At 42.0% G+C, this 15,003-nt stretch overlaps 3 protein-coding genes across 11 annotated transcripts in view; 1 reads left to right on the forward strand and 2 right to left on the reverse strand.

Annotated features, from left to right (window-relative positions):
- Window positions 1–4,252, reverse strand: part of si:dkey-82f1.1 (DENN domain-containing protein 2A) — a 34,374-nt gene extending 30,122 nt beyond the window's left edge. The window contains exon 1 of the mRNA XM_055033446.1: window positions 3,581–4,252. The gene's annotated coding sequence lies outside the window, so the exon portion shown is untranslated. The remainder of the gene's footprint in view (window positions 1–3,580) is intronic.
- Window positions 4,253–7,030: 2,778 nt separating this feature from the next.
- adck2 (aarF domain containing kinase 2) lies at window positions 7,031–12,588 on the forward strand. Its single transcript, XM_055039694.1, has 8 exons — window positions 7,031–8,234; window positions 8,910–9,056; window positions 9,227–9,355; window positions 9,456–9,551; window positions 9,635–9,913; window positions 10,012–10,140; window positions 10,480–10,533; window positions 11,425–12,588. The coding sequence occupies exons 1-8, from the start codon at window positions 7,410–7,412 to the stop codon at window positions 11,563–11,565; spliced, it is 1,800 nt and encodes a 599-aa protein (XP_054895669.1). The 5' UTR covers window positions 7,031–7,409; the 3' UTR covers window positions 11,566–12,588.
- Window positions 12,589–12,658: 70 nt separating this feature from the next.
- srpk2 (SRSF protein kinase 2) overlaps window positions 12,659–15,003 on the reverse strand; it is a 65,530-nt gene continuing 63,185 nt past the window's right edge. For all 9 annotated transcript variants that reach the window (XM_055039509.1, XM_055039191.1, XM_055039017.1 and 6 more), the window contains one exon: window positions 12,659–14,788. In XM_055039509.1, the coding sequence (XP_054895484.1) occupies window positions 14,604–14,788 (185 nt within the window). In that variant the 3' untranslated portion in view covers window positions 12,659–14,603. The remainder of the gene's footprint in view (window positions 14,789–15,003) is intronic.

Here is a 15,003-nt window from a genome sequence, read left to right on the forward strand (position 1 = left end):
TAATTTAGTTTTAATCTAGCTGAATTTAGTGCACTTGACAATACTCATGGTGAATTGACAAAAATTTGTTTGGTTGTCGTTGGTTTACCACCCAAAGTCCAACAATCTACCTTGAAAAATGTTAATATAAATTAGTCCAACATTGCAATATGATAGCATGCAGAACTAATGCATGACTTGATTTAACTCTGGATTTTAATACCATTCTTTAGATTTAACCACGCGAGTGCTTGAGAGGAGGGGGCGAGACCTATTTTTGATCATGACAAAATCCATGACCTACTAACAGTATTACACACTAAACAGCCCCATCATAACAAGAGGACTTCATGGACAATAACCACAGGAAGCATTCCTTCAGGGTATATCTCTGTGGCAACAGCAGCAGCTCTGGGACAGCAGAAGGTTGGCCTTTTTGAGTAGCAGGCTGCAGTGTGCGTTAAAAACAGGCTGCGACACCTCCCAGCCCCCAAACCCTGCTGTCCGCCACCATTCTGAGACAAAAACAATAAGCAGTAAAACGCAGAAGCTACAGCAGATAAATTTACACAAGAACTTTCTATGGATATATGTGGATTTCAGATTTCTAACTTTGTAGGTCTGTGAAAGTGATTCACATTATGGCTACAATTTCACAATTTGGGATCTTTTTTTTTTTTTTTTGCAAGTGGAGATCATATTCTTAAGTGATTGGTATGACCAATAATTTGGTGTAATGATAACAGTATCCCAAATTGAGAAACGACGTGATAAAAAGCATTTGTTGGAGAATTTTCTTCTGAGAAGAAATAATATTCTGTTATTTGTTGATATAGGTTTACCCTGAAAAAAAAAACGTCACAGTTTGTGGCTGCAATGCAACAAAATATGGAAACCATTAGGAGGTACGAATGCCATTGCAACATTGCTGGAGAAAGTGACTCCAAATGCAAATACTTAACCCAATCAGCCAGAACAGTGGGTGCATGACAGTAACACCAGTACTAGACACGGGGGCCCATATAAACACAGAGTGGGTTCAAAGGACAGGAAAGAAGTCCAGCCTTTACAGTTGTCCAGACCAGCAGACAAACCATCACCATCTCTTTATCTCAAGCTGTATAAGCCTTCTTCGTGACTCTAGAGTCAGCTTCTCTCTGTTCAATAAAATCTCACTCCTACTTTGCTAGGTAAATGAAAGACAGGATCAAGCAGACACAGAGGATTAGAGGACCAAAGAAATTTTGATCTGTAATCTGCTTCAGCTGTTCATTTGTCTGATTATGAATATAAAAGAGAAAATATGATACAGAAGATTTTAGTTCTTGTTGCAGTTAATGGGGAATTGTTACAGGTTTTGTTCTTGTGTTTCTAAATGAAGCCGTTTTTAACCACCTTCTGAAAAAACAGACTAAATACACATGGATGTGTTTGAACACTTAATGTGATCATCAACAATAAAACAACATTCAAAAACCCTTGTGAAGATGGTGGTTGAATGCTGGGAAGGGTAAGTCATTAATTAGTTGAAACAAGTCCAGTACTCGGCGGGGCTCATCGTAAGTAAAGTATTTACTTCAAAAGTATTACGAAAAGCCAGATTGAACACTCTGCGACTGGTCTAAAACTGAAGTGTTCAGGCATAATAATCATTGTAACATAAGGAGCAAAAAAAGAGAGGCTGAAATGGCAAAGGAGGAAAATAAACAGGTGCTTTTTGAAAATAATATAAAGCTACCAAAAGTTTAAAAAAAGAACGAGAAAGTGTTTGTTCGGTTTTGCAATTGTTGCAAAAGTAATGCAGATTTTAATGGGGAAAAACTCACTCAAAACATCTGCGTGGGCCATTTTCTCTTGAGAAATCCTCAGAAGTTAAGTCTGTTACAAGGACAACTCCACAAACTCCATTAGCAGATAATCTTCACTCTTAATTTGTTCTTTGTGAACATTTCAACCTCTTTTTTTTAAATGGTCTTTTTGGCCAAGTTGTTGCTTTTCTATATTTTTAACAGTGACCCATTGATAATTAATGTGTTTTTTTGACAAGAGGTGTAATTTTCTTTTTTGTACTATTTATAGAGATTAAATTGAAACCCTCTGGCAGAGGATTTTTTCAGTAACAATACATCGTGACAAGACACATTTTTTACCCCTTTCTGCTCTCTTTAGCTAATTTCATTCAAACTGGAGAGATGGTTTTATGGATAGCCACCTGTAGGTGAACTCCTGCTTCCTCCCTGAAGAGGTTTCCATCCGGGCAAGCCCTTTCAAAACAATACAAGCAGTGCATAAAGAGGTGCTTTTGTTCACATGGAGGAATGCTCATCTCTCATAGACCCACATTCTTTACATATATACTTGCTAAGCCCAGTGGAGGCGGTCCACCATGTTTTTATATTTAAACATGTTAAGTAGACAGGAAATGTAAAAGTATTACTGGGTAATTGTATGTTACGGAAAAACGTCAGTGAAACGCTAATTAAACCCACAACTAGTCTGAAAAGCAACAAATCAAAAAATACAATTTAATTGAATATCAATTATTTGCATTTCTGTCTCATCCAAATGAAGTCAGCAGTTCAATCAGGCCTTCAGGGGCCCATAAATGCTAATATTGTAGCACAGACCACAGATACATAAATGTAACATTTGTTTATTCGGCTGAATTTTACATAAATTAAACGATTTTAAACTGTTTAGCATTTGCATGCAAGATTTTAAGGAGCTGGCAAGTTTACTTTGTGAAAGTTAAAAGAACAATATTCATAGTTAGATAGGTTTGTTACGACAGCAACAATCTGATGCTATGAGTTTAATCTTTGACATTGAGCTCTGTTTGCCACAAATACAAACTACTAAACTGCAATTATAACTTATTGCTTTTTAGGTTGGCCAATTAAACTGCTCTCCCTCTTCCAGATTGAATCTAGCAACAAGAGGGGCCCCCAGATAAAATTCTGCTCAAGGCCTCATAAAGCCTTGGATCGGCCCTGCATGATGAGTTACATACGCTGCACTGCTTAGAGATGCGCAACAAACAGGAGATTTAATTTAATGCTGCTAATGTGGCTTTGGTAGCGCTTCAATCTCGTGTTTGTTGAGTTTTTAACAAGGGGACACAGAAACGATTTTGGTTGGTCCAGTTTATGGGACGACTTTCTCAGACCTCCGCGCACATTAACTCTGTCTGACCAAGTGGACAAAGCATTTGATATGCTTTGATGCTTCCTCATAGGGGGTTGATGTAGACATCCATACAGGTCAGCCTGTGTCCAGTTTGACATGAGCAACAGAGACGCTTACAAACCAGCTTTAAAAATAAAAGCGATTTTTTTTCTCCTGAAAATATAAACAAGAAAGGCTTAGCCTGGCGGTGGGGGTAGTGAAGCATGGCGGGCTGCCAGGCCTATAATACAGTGGGGGAAACCCTGCAGATAAAGGAAGCCTGACACAATCAAGGTCAGGCGTAAGCAATTACACCAAGCACTGCTGAGAAGAAGGTCGAGATGCACCTCTAAGAAACAAGCCTTTGTGCAACTGTAAGAAAACTTACTTTTTCTGGATTTAAAACAACAAAAATCTCTTCTAGACTGCACTGTACCTTTCTGAGCTGGTCGAGCCCCGATGAAGCTCTCTCGGTGTCGCTGTTCATTTTGTGAAACCCGATCCCGCAGAGGAGAGCATCCACTCGCATGGCTCCTTTTCTTCCAAACGCACCAGCGTTCCTATCCCTTTCTCCCCCCTCTCCCTACCCCTGCCTCTGGCTTCTCCCGCTCTGCATAGCTCCTTCCCGAGCCTCCTACAACGCCACAGCCGAGGAAAGCACCGAAAGCGGCGGGACTCCCTCTCTTCTCCCGTCCGGCGTCGAGGCGAAAACGGTCCGCGGCCCCGTCTGCGCGCGCTCACAGTCCTGGTCCACAAGTGACACTGATTTTCTTCTTCTCTCCCCCCTCTGAAACTTTTCCCACCCCTCCTTCCTTCAAGCCGCCCTCTTCCTCCAAACTTCTCTCTCTCTCTCTCCTCCCTCTCCGTTTTCCACCATCACCGCCCCCACCCAGCTAACTCCCCACCGCCACCGCTAAGCTAATCTGCAGCTGGCCGGGTGATTGGAGCTCCGGTTACCCGGGAAACCGATTGTCCTGTTCGGTCAAAGAAAGACGGGGGGAAACGGAGCAGGAAGGGGAAAGGCTCAAAGAACTAACAGCTCCTCTGGGAGCCAATCGAGAGGGCCTCTTACTATCTCAGGGAGACGACGACTTGCCCATCAGTTTGTTCAGATGTGCCAACTGATGACAGCAGCCGCAAGAAAAAAGCAACAACAAACGTGGTATGGGAGGATTGGGTCGATTGAGAAGACACAATCAATGGCGTACACATGATGGCTAAGTGAAGAGAGAGAGAGAAAGCAAGCGTCCAGTAAACAAGGTTGGACATGCATACTGATGGCTGACGGATTAACAATTAACCTTCACACCCCCAAAGGCATTGTTTCTAGGGTTGCTGTTTAGAAAGGATGTGTCCAAACAAATCTTGAACTCTTTGGCACACGGTAAACCACAAACTTCTACATTTTTTTATTTGGACCGAGCAAAGACAAGGTCCTTATTGATTATTAATCAGCCCAAAACTATTTACAAAATTGTACAATGACGTCAGTTTTATTAAACAGTGTCAAATTCAAGAGGGTTGACTACAAATGCAAGTCCCACGTTTCAGATTTTCATTTGAAACAATGCAGTACAACCAGGTAATTGTCATTCTCCTTCAGCTGCCAATAAAATACATTGAGACCTGTGGTTGAAACGAGACATAAACATGTCTGCACTGCATCTCTATGGTAAAAATATAGGTATGCCTTTGCTAAAGTCAGTGGTACAAATCAAATCCTTTCTAAGATCTTTTCACTATCAACAGATCGGTCTACAAGGTTATTTGCTTGAGATCAATGTTGTGGCACAGGCTGAATGATGCAGCACTTCACCACCATTTTGTTTGCGGCATTTTCAGAAGACTGTACTGAAAGCCAACAGACAGCCTAGATGCTGCATCCAGGCAGGATTCTCAAAAACTAGGAAAAAGGAATGATAAATATTGTGGTCAATGGATCTTGGAAGCGAACTGCGACATCAATGACACTTAGGCTTCATTTCTTCAGTCGTTCCATTGAGCAGTCTTCATAAAGTGCCTAACAGCCTCAATGTAGCAGCAATGGAGCTGACCTCTGAGCCTGAAGCCTGACCTCGCCTTTGAAATGCAAGCACAAACTAAAAAAAAAGCCTGGCTTGTTCATCAATAGCAGTGGGAGGTGGAGGCCAGTGACATCTGTTTGCCGTTTATCTCAGCTTTTTGTGTTCCTCGGTCCTCTATCGGGCCTACAGCTGGGATCCTGGGTGTGTACCGAGCTCACCGTCCAGGGGACTCCCACTGTGACTGGGAAGCATGATGCCAGCAAGTTCTCAATCACTGACATTGCTGCCTGAAAGAGCTCTTGTTTGAGCTAGGGGAAATTAAATCCCACCATGGGTGTGTTTGGATCCCTTACCTCCTGCTTCTTTCTTCCTGTGATCCAGAGTCTCGATTACTCATGCGTCAGTAAAACGGTAACGTGGTCAGAATGAAAGCAATTAGACATCTTATTAAGTAAAAAGTAATAACACAAAAGCACCATTATACCATAAGGGATAGTATAGTTTTAGGGACAGTTCAGTTTTGTCTTTAACTTTTTTTTCTTTTCTTTAATTGAAATTGTGTGGTTATTATTTTGTTTGTGCATTTTGTTTTATTTTATTTTATTTCTTTTGTAAAGATCCCAGATATTGTTGACAAAATTTTAATTATATTGTACTTGTCTTTTATTTTTATTTTTTGAAAATGTGCGTCAGAATAAACAAGCTCTTGCCGGAATAACATCCCATCAACTCGCTTGTTTTATTTCCAAAGAGGTGGCATATCTGGAGGATGCAACAGGAGATTTAGGTTGAGCATCCAACAGTCATGCAAAACAAGCAAACGAGGGTCACCAAATGAAAACGTCTGTCGCGCAACTGCATTGACCAGCAATACCAGCAGAGTTTGATTATGAGTCCATGAGGCGAGGTGATTGAACAGTATGGAAAACCAGATTTCACAAGTACCACTAAACAACCAATTGTCCTGCACTGTACTGGAAAGAGTAACAAAAAACATAAAAAATAAATAAAAATCCCTTGATCTTATGAAGAACCAAAGCCAATATGAAGCAAAGTCAAGTACTGCTAGGAAGGGGAAGCCTCTCCTACCCATTCCTTCTGAGGGCTGACCATTTGCTTTTAAAGTGTAGTTGTCAAAACCCAACATATTACAGAATGCTAAAAAACAAACAAAAAAAACAACCCATACCATCGTTTACATCCTGGCTGGGGCTTTGTATGTGAGGTTTGCATGCACTCTCTTTACATGTGGCACGCTGCTATTCTCCCACAGTCCAGACACATCCGTGTGAGGGAGGCTGGTAACTCTAAACTGCCCTTAGATGTGAATAATTAAGTTATGTCTAGTTAGTCACCACTCAATTGTTGTCTTCAACAACAACTGAGTGAGGACCTGTGATTTTCTCTCATATTTAGACGTTACATTTGAACACATTTAAAAAAAAAGAAATTTATGTTTAGATGCTTCCTAAACCAACAATACGCTTATCTACAAACAAATACTTCCTTTTGTATCAGTTGCTTGAGGCTTTTCATCCTCTTGCGTCCAACTCGAATCCTCAAAAGACACAAAACGTCCAAATGAAATCGAACAAAGGAAAGTGCAAGATTTGTCTCCATCTGGTGGCCACATGACCTCTCTACACGACCTAATTTTACTCCCTATTATTATGCATATGGATATTTATCGATATATATCTTCGAAAGGTTAGAAAAACAAGAAAGAAACATTGGATAAAAACTCGATATTTGAGTAAAAGGTAATGATTAGTTATTGTATGTTCGTGCTGCATCGCTAGCTAGCCAAAGAAAGTTTGGTTTGAGAACGTGAAGGTCACGTGACCTCCCGGCGAAACGTTACACCCGGAAGCGAGTTGTTATTGCAGTGTTTTCATAGGTAGCTCGGTTCTCGGTGGAAACGAGTGATATTTCTAGATGCCGGTTCCTGCCTGCTGGACTGTGAGATGTGTTTGTTGTCCGCACTGAGAGCAGAAACACAACAAAGGGCTTTCTGCTACAGGAAGCCGCTGCCCTTCTCCACCGTGCGTACAGGTAACGTCAGTACCGCGGCATATTCGTGTATTTGGTTACAGGCGGCCTTGTTCTAAGCCGTGGCTTTGTTCTTGAGGTGAGCTATCTGCGAGAGAACATATTCTCCTCGTTTTGGGTTGACTTTATAAAAGAAGGTGGGGGAGAAGCGAATGTGGACTCTTGGACCGAGCTAAGGGGACAGCTGACAGCATGGCCACGATGCTGGCATGTGGAGCCAGAGGACTCCTGGTCAGCCTGAGGTCCACTCTGCGAAGAGCGGGCTGCTCTGCCAGATGCAGGCTCGTGCACAACCAGCGGACACGTTTGACCAAAAGAGGACAGATCCTTACTCGCATACCCAAGGTCACGCTGCTGTGTTGGGGTGCTGTCAGTGCTTCATCCCTTGCAGCCAAGTGCCAGGAAGCAACTCTTCCATCCAAGGCAGCAGACAGGAAGTCCCTTGCAAAAGTCCAAGTCCACAAAGTGGTGTTCTTTCTTCGTCTCAGCCTCCGGGCTTTGGTGCTACTCTGCAAGTTTGGTCCCCTTCTTCTCTTTTACCCCTTGGCCCTCATGTCAACCCACTGTGCGTCTTACTGGTTGAAGGCCCTTCTATGGGTGACCGAGACCTCGGGTCCCACTTTCATCAAGCTGGGACAGTGGGCCAGCACCAGGCGGGACATCTTCTCTCGAGAGTTTTGCGAATGCTTCTCCAGGCTCCACGTGAAGGTGAGCGCTCACTCCTGGGCCCACACCAAGAAGTGCCTCCGCACGGCCTTTGGCGAGGCCTGGGGAAGAGTGCTGGTGTTTGACAGCAAAGAGCCTGTGGGTTCAGGATGTGTTGCTCAGGTGTACAGAGGCTGGGCCAGGGTTGACCAGGTGGAGGACCCGTCCTTCCAGTCGATTGTGGAAGAGATGGAGAGAGAAGACCTGCTGGAAGCCTGGGAGATCCCCGGCCTCGGCAGTGTGGGTGCCGTTCTGCAGCAGCCTGGGGAGAGCAGCAACGAGAAGGAGCGCCTGATACCTGTGGCAATCAAGGCAAGTCTGAACATACTACACTTACAGTGCGTTGCTAAAGTGCTCATGATGCCCGATTGAAGCCTCTCCCATTTTGGTTCATTGCAACCAAAAACCTCATTGGATCAATATAATGTAATTTTTCATCTTTTTTTTTTTTTTTTTTTTTTACAGATTAAATGAAAACGCCTTCTGTGCAAACCTTGCGTCATGCGGGCCAAAATTGTCGAGTCAAAAGTCCTCAAAAATTTCAAAATTGGGCCAAATTTAGTAGCCTCAAATTTTGAGGTAATTTCAGTCACTTTTTTTCAAATTGGTTGCCATGTTTAGTCAGGTTTATTCATTAAATAAAAGCTGATTTGGATGCAGCAAAGTTGACTTTTCAGCAAAAGTCCCTGAGTAAACCTGGTTCTACTTACTATTCAAGACTGCTTGTAAAGAAACAAATACGTTAGTGTTGTTCTTAACTTTTTCCCTTGAAAGAAAATCATGTCAGTAATAATTTGACCCTAAATTAGGTCTCCATCTGCATTAACCACCTGTGCTGAACAGGCCAAATTAGTGTCATTGTTGAACTGCAGTGGAAAATCTCAAGGGTAATTAATGTGTTTGCAAGATGCTATGTATTTCTCTCTGATACCTTGTGTTTTTTGCATGCGAAGGAGAAGATGCGCTTCATTTTCCCCTGCTTTTCAGGTAGTCCATCCGGGCGTCAGGAGGCAGGTAGAGATAGACTTGCTGCTGATGAAAGCAGGCAGCTGGCTTCTGCACTGCATGCCCGGACTCAAGTGGCTCAGTCTGTGTGAAGTCGTTGAGGAGTTTGAGAAGCTAATGACCAAACAGGTACTTTAATTAGCTTTTTTTTGTTTGTTTTGTTTTGGTTTAGTTTGTTACACCAAATTACGGAACCAATTTATTTTTTTTATTGCATGAATACAGCTTAGAAATGTCCCCAGCGTGTGTCGAAGTGACCTCACTGGACGTATCTTTCACTTACCGCGTGTTTGCTGCAGATAGATCTCCGCTTCGAGGCCAGAAACATCGAGCGTTTCCAAGAAAACTTCCGCGACGTGGACAACATCAGGTTCCCGACTCCGCTACGACCGTTTGTCACCAGGAACATTTTAGTGGAAACCTTTGAAGTGAGATTGTGGTTTCTGAAGATAGCCGACACCGCAAGCGTTTTTCAGTAGTTGGAAAATGTTAGAAAATGCATCGGGGGTTTTCTTTTTTTGTGTGTAGGAGAGTGAGCCCATTTCCAACTACCTGAGCTCTGAGATTCCTCAGGAGGTGAAGCGGAGAATAGCCAGGATGGGAGTTGACACCCTGCTGAAAATGGTGAGCTCAACAAACGTTACGTCACTTGATGTATTGAAGTACTGCGCTTTTATCAGCCATCTTCACCTACATCTCCACTGCAGGTGTTTGTGGACAACTTTGTCCACGGAGATCTGCACCCTGGCAACATTCTGGTCCAATGTCCGAAGGCTCTCGCTGGTTCCAGTGACACAGTTGCTGCCGCGGGGGACCACCACGGAAAGACCACCCTCACGGACTTGTTAGACACGGTGGTGGTGAGCGTCAGACCAGGCCCGTGTCCTCTGCAGCTGGTTCTGCTGGACGCCGGCATCGTGGCTCAGCTCAGCGACCACGATCTCGCCAACTTTAAGGCCGTCTTCACGGCGGTGGTGCTGCGCAAGGTATTGGGAACTTTAACTGTAGGAAAGTATGTTTTTTTTTTAATGTAAGATCCTCATCAAATGTATATACAGTTAAGGGGACCTGCGGGGTTTTGCAGGGCGACAGGGTGGCGGAGTTGATTTTGCACCATGCCCGAGCCAACGAGTGCAAAGATGTGGCGCTTTTTAAGAAGGAGATGGCCGAGTTGGTGGATCATGCCGTCAGCAACACCCTCTCTCTGGGAAAGGTGTTTAGTTTACTTGTTTTCTCAATCGTAATAGATGTGTTGTAAATAGAAGTGTAATCTTTTTCTAATTTGTTCCTGTCTTTACAGTTATTTGAGGGAAATGTTAAAATTTGTTCCATGTCTTAACAGAGTTCTTTCAAGTTCTCTAATTGCATTAGCAGAGTTTAAATATCTTAATGGATGATTAAGTTTGAGTGTTGATGCTGTAGCTCCTGTTTTTTTTTTTGTTTTTTGCTTTATAGATCAACTCAGATTGCTTTTATTAAAGAGTTTGATGTATTTGGTTCTACCCTTACTGATGATCTGCATCAGTAACGTTCATCTTTTGTCTGTTTTTAGATTCAAGTAGCTGATTTGCTCTCTAAGGTGTTTGGCTTACTCATCAAGCACAAGGTAAAGTATATTTCCTTTCTGGTCTAAAGTTTTAAACTTACAAGGTGAAACTTTCTGATGATCATAACAAAGTCACATGGAAAAAAAAGACAAGTTGAAATTATTAAGAGGGAGACTTTTAGAAACAAAGTAACTTCTGAGTCTTTCCATTACTGTTTTAAAGTAATGGAAAGTAACCAAGTTTAGATTATTTCTTATCTGAGCTGCAAATTATTGGAAAACTTTGCCTCGTTTAAGAGATGCACAAAAAAAAAACCCATTTATTTCTAATATCTTTGGATTTCTTTTTTTGTCATAATTTTGAACACCGACAACAAGAAGGTAAATCTCACTCTGTTGCTTTACTTAGCTGAGCTTACGAGACATTCTGTTGAGTAAAAGTCACTGGATGTCTGTTGTCCTCTTTACTATGAACTGGAAGTAAAAGCAAAAAAACATGGTGGACAAAAGAGGAGCACTTTGTCTCATACCTTTCATTTTTAAACACTTTAATTAATCTGTTTCCCTTTTTTGAAAGACCGGTTCTGACAGATCCATTTTGGAGTCCGGTAGGGAATATTTAGGAGGCAAATGTCAAGAAAATGTCCCCAGTTTAAAATGAGTTTAAAAGCAATTTCTGTTGCTTTTTACATTTCTGAAGCAACACATTTTTGTTAAAAAATGTAGAAAATACAGTAATGCAAAAGAAACAATGTAGTACTTGCTTTTGTATATTTCTTCTCAAATGTATCTCTTGTATGTAATATATTTATGTTCTTTACTTAAACCACAAAATACACTTAAAGGAAACATCAGTGAGAAGATTATTTTTTTTGCTCTCAGTGCCTCCTTGTTTGGGTTTTAAGTAAAACAGTGTGTTGCTGCCTTTTATTCATTGATGGTGTTTTTCAGGTGAAGCTGGAGAGCAACTTTGCGTCCATTGTGTTTGCCATCATGGTGCTGGAGGGGCTGGGAAGGTCACTCGATCCCAACTTGGACATCCTGGATTTGGCCAAACCCCTGCTGCTGAAGAACTGTGCGTCGCTGCTCTGATGCGCGCGCACACTCCCCATCAGCAGACGCACAACACAGGCAGCTGTGCAGTTAGTAGGTGAATTTGCAGGTACTATGTTTCTACTGTACATCTTCTTAGTACCGTTTCAGGAGGTTTTCTTCAGAATTGCAATGCAATGTTCCCTGGTAGATCATGAGATCATCTCATTACATTTCAGCAGAGTCCAGAACGTAAATGCCTCACCGTGGCGTCTTGTCTTTAGTGGCTGCAACAACTTTGATTGCCTTTGTTTACGCTTCGTCTCCTGCAGTCTGTGTTACGTAGGAGCTTTTCATCCATCAACATGGACTTTAAAAGCACACTCACTGATGAGAGTTGATACATTTTAAATAGTTTGATTACTAATCAGTGAGTCAGACGCACAATGTAATCAGAGGACATTTCAGTAACTATGTAAGATGAAATGACAGAATCCTAAAAGGAACCCAAGCTGCTTCTCAGTTCCTGGGTTTTCTTTTTAATTGGTGCCTTGCTAAAGTATTCCTATCCCTTAAAACACTTCTTTCCCCCCCATGTCAAAACCACAAACCTTTTCGTATTTATTTGGAATTTCGTTATCCCGACTCAACCAAGCGGAGAATAGTGACCTAAAATCACGAGATTTATGTTTTGTTTTGTTTTAAAACGCCCAAAATGTGAAAATGTGTGGATTTGTATTCAGTCGGCTTGAGGGAACATGTTGAGACTAAAATGTTTTCCAATCCTGTGTGACGTAGCAATCAAAATGAAATGCACGAGCATTATTTACAAGTGTCAAATACAGAAACTTGTTGATGTTGAAAGGGTATGAATACTTTCGAAGGCACCGTGTAGATGTTTTATTCCTGCAGTGTTAATCTTCTTTTAATGTTTTATGGATTTTGTTGTAGAATTGATCACAAAACTTTAACATTTGTACTGATGGCTGACTGTACTCTGTTTTTTTGTATGTTAATTGCCTGTTATCAAAACATACTCTCTTCCAACATTCATGCCATTAAAATGTAACACAATCTCATTTATTTTCCTGCGTTTGCTTGTGTGGTCTGTAACTCCGAGCCAAAACAAACGACTGCATCCAAGACAAAAGAATCCATTAATCTACAATTTATTAAATCTGTCAATGAAAAACAGACAAAACTCAATTCTGTCGATGTCATCAGGAAGAACAGTCAGCATGGCTGAGTGATGAAGATCGAGAAGATTCGGTGCAAAGAATTGGAGAATGGGGAAAAAAAAAAAAATCTCATCACATACCCTTTATTGCAAAAACAGTTTTTTTCATCACCATCAACGGCCCATAGAGGGCAGCACTGTTCAAGTAAAACGGGAGGGGAGAGGTGTTTTATTTTTTCTTTTAAAAAAAAGTTCAAGAATAATATTAATAATAATGACAAAACAAATAAAAACATCTCTAATAGACAAACACAATCACCTCAGTATAAGACAATTTTCTGTTACGGTCACAACAACCAGAGAGAAGTTGTTTGGTTCCCCCCCCCATATTTTAATGAATTAAATAGTTTTTAAAAATATCTCACCATTTAATTATAATCATCTTTTTTTTTTATTTATTGCGAAAAATAGGCAACTGGATTAATTGTGATGATTCAAGATTTGTGTGTGTTTGTGTGATTAAGTAGACAGAGATGGTGAAACTTCTCAGAGTGTTGGCACTGAGACTAGCATTGCAGTACTCCCATTCTGCCACCAGGTGGCAGCACGAGTCAGTTTGAGCATTCCGCAGAGTTTTAGTCGGAGGCAGAATATTCCGTTCCTGTTTCTCCGAAAGGGGAAGTCAAGTGCTGCCAACATCAACCAGTTTTTTTTTTTTTTTTTTCATTTTCTTTTCTTTTTTTTTTTTGGAATGATACTTGGGATTTTTGTCCACAAATTTGTCCACAGTCGCTTATTTGCGTTGCGAAATCTAGTTCTATGTACAAAGGTTTCAAATCCCTGAAAGACATTTACAAAGACAAGTGCAACCTTCCACGTTACAGCCCCCTTCCTGGAGAGGCTCAGGGATAGTCGGGGTTCCTCCAGAGGGCAAAAAGACGGGTGGGTGGGTTGGTTGGGGTAGTACCAATCAGATCTAGTAAACGTGCCACATAAGGATTCAAGAAAAATTGTTCCTAGGAATGAAGTCAGAAGAGAATGTCAAAAACCTCGGAGTGAAAGGTGTTGATCCTTAATAGGAAGGTGGAAGAGGCCACCGATATTTCCTAAAGGTCACCGATATTTCCTAAAGATGAACTGAAACCAGAGACCATCATCGGCTTGTCATATTCCTTGCTGCCCACTCAGCAGTCTCTCCAGACATTTCAAAATAAAATCCTTTCACCCCAAGCAGACTCTTCTCCAGGTTAATACTGATTGTTTTGATTATGAACCTTTTCTGCATCAGTGTGATGTCCTCTGTTCTTCCCCTTGCAGTTCCAGTTCAGGACCGTAAAGGATGTTAAAAAGCCATGTTGGGTGAGATTAGCTTTTCTTACTTTCTTCTAGGACTGGATCCATGGAAGAAAGCACGCTGTAAACTGTAAAGTCTGATGTTGGTACTCCTTTAAGGTGGTTATATATGGGGGCATAGGCACAAACGTTCATTCCCTCACAAATTAACACACACCCACACGTATGGGCTCCAGTTGTTCATGGAAGATGGAGCTCTGGGCCATCTGTCAGCAGTGCAACAACGGTTCTTATAGACTCTACTTACTGTGGAGATCAACAGCTTTCAACAGTTTAAACTAAGAAGAAGAAGACAGATGAAGAAGAAGCTGGCGTCTTGATGCCGGAAGAGGCAGCAACATTTTTGTTCTCGTCGATGAAACCCATCCTCTGATCCTACGGTTTCTTTTTGTTGTAGAAATTGCCAGTAGCTTGTTTTCACATTCCCCATGTAGGAGTAAAGCCTGGTTATGAAGGGAAGCGTCTCTTTACACGACGGTTCCACTTGCTGCCAACAGAGGTTGATGTTTGGGCTCACAGTTGGGGGTGTGGGGGAGGTGGAAGGGGAAAGACGATGGGATGTGACCGGCTATGAGCTGAGCCACGGGTGGTTTAGGCATTCCCCGGCCGAGGCCCTCTTCTCAGGCACCATCTCCAGCATGGGCAGCAGGAACTGCGTGAAGTGGCCGGCGTCTTCGTGCGACCAGCCGTACTTCTCGACCAGCACGTCGAACAGAGACCATGGCTTCAGCTTGGTGATGTGCCGCAGCTCGCCTGCAGGGAGGCACACGGAGCAGTCAGTATTGGCACAACAAAAGGGATAAATATAGAATAGATCTCCAGCCTAATCCATCAACTTTAGCTCGCCCCGGCCATTCGTACTGCAAAGCTTTGCACGTTTTAGAAGATCAGCACCGATTTTCCCAAAGAAAAACAAGGGTACACCCTCATAGATGAAAGAACACAAAGATGTTTTCAACACTACTGAT

This window comes from Poeciliopsis prolifica, unplaced genomic scaffold (assembly GCF_027474105.1).
Source record: "Poeciliopsis prolifica strain line A6 unplaced genomic scaffold, Auburn_PproV2 SCAFFOLD001, whole genome shotgun sequence".
NCBI classification, from domain to species: Eukaryota; Metazoa; Chordata; class Actinopteri; order Cyprinodontiformes; family Poeciliidae; genus Poeciliopsis; species Poeciliopsis prolifica.

Coding starts and splice junctions, on each gene's coding strand:
- adck2 (XM_055039694.1), top strand. CDS start 7,410: ATGGCCACGATGCTGGCATGTGGAGCCAGAGGACTCCTGGTCAGCCTG. Junction 9,552..9,634: donor TTGACACCCTGCTGAAAATG/GTGAGCTCAACA, acceptor TCTCCACTGCAG/GTGTTTGTGGACAACTTTGT. Junction 9,914..10,011: donor CGGCGGTGGTGCTGCGCAAG/GTATTGGGAACT, acceptor GGGGTTTTGCAG/GGCGACAGGGTGGCGGAGTT.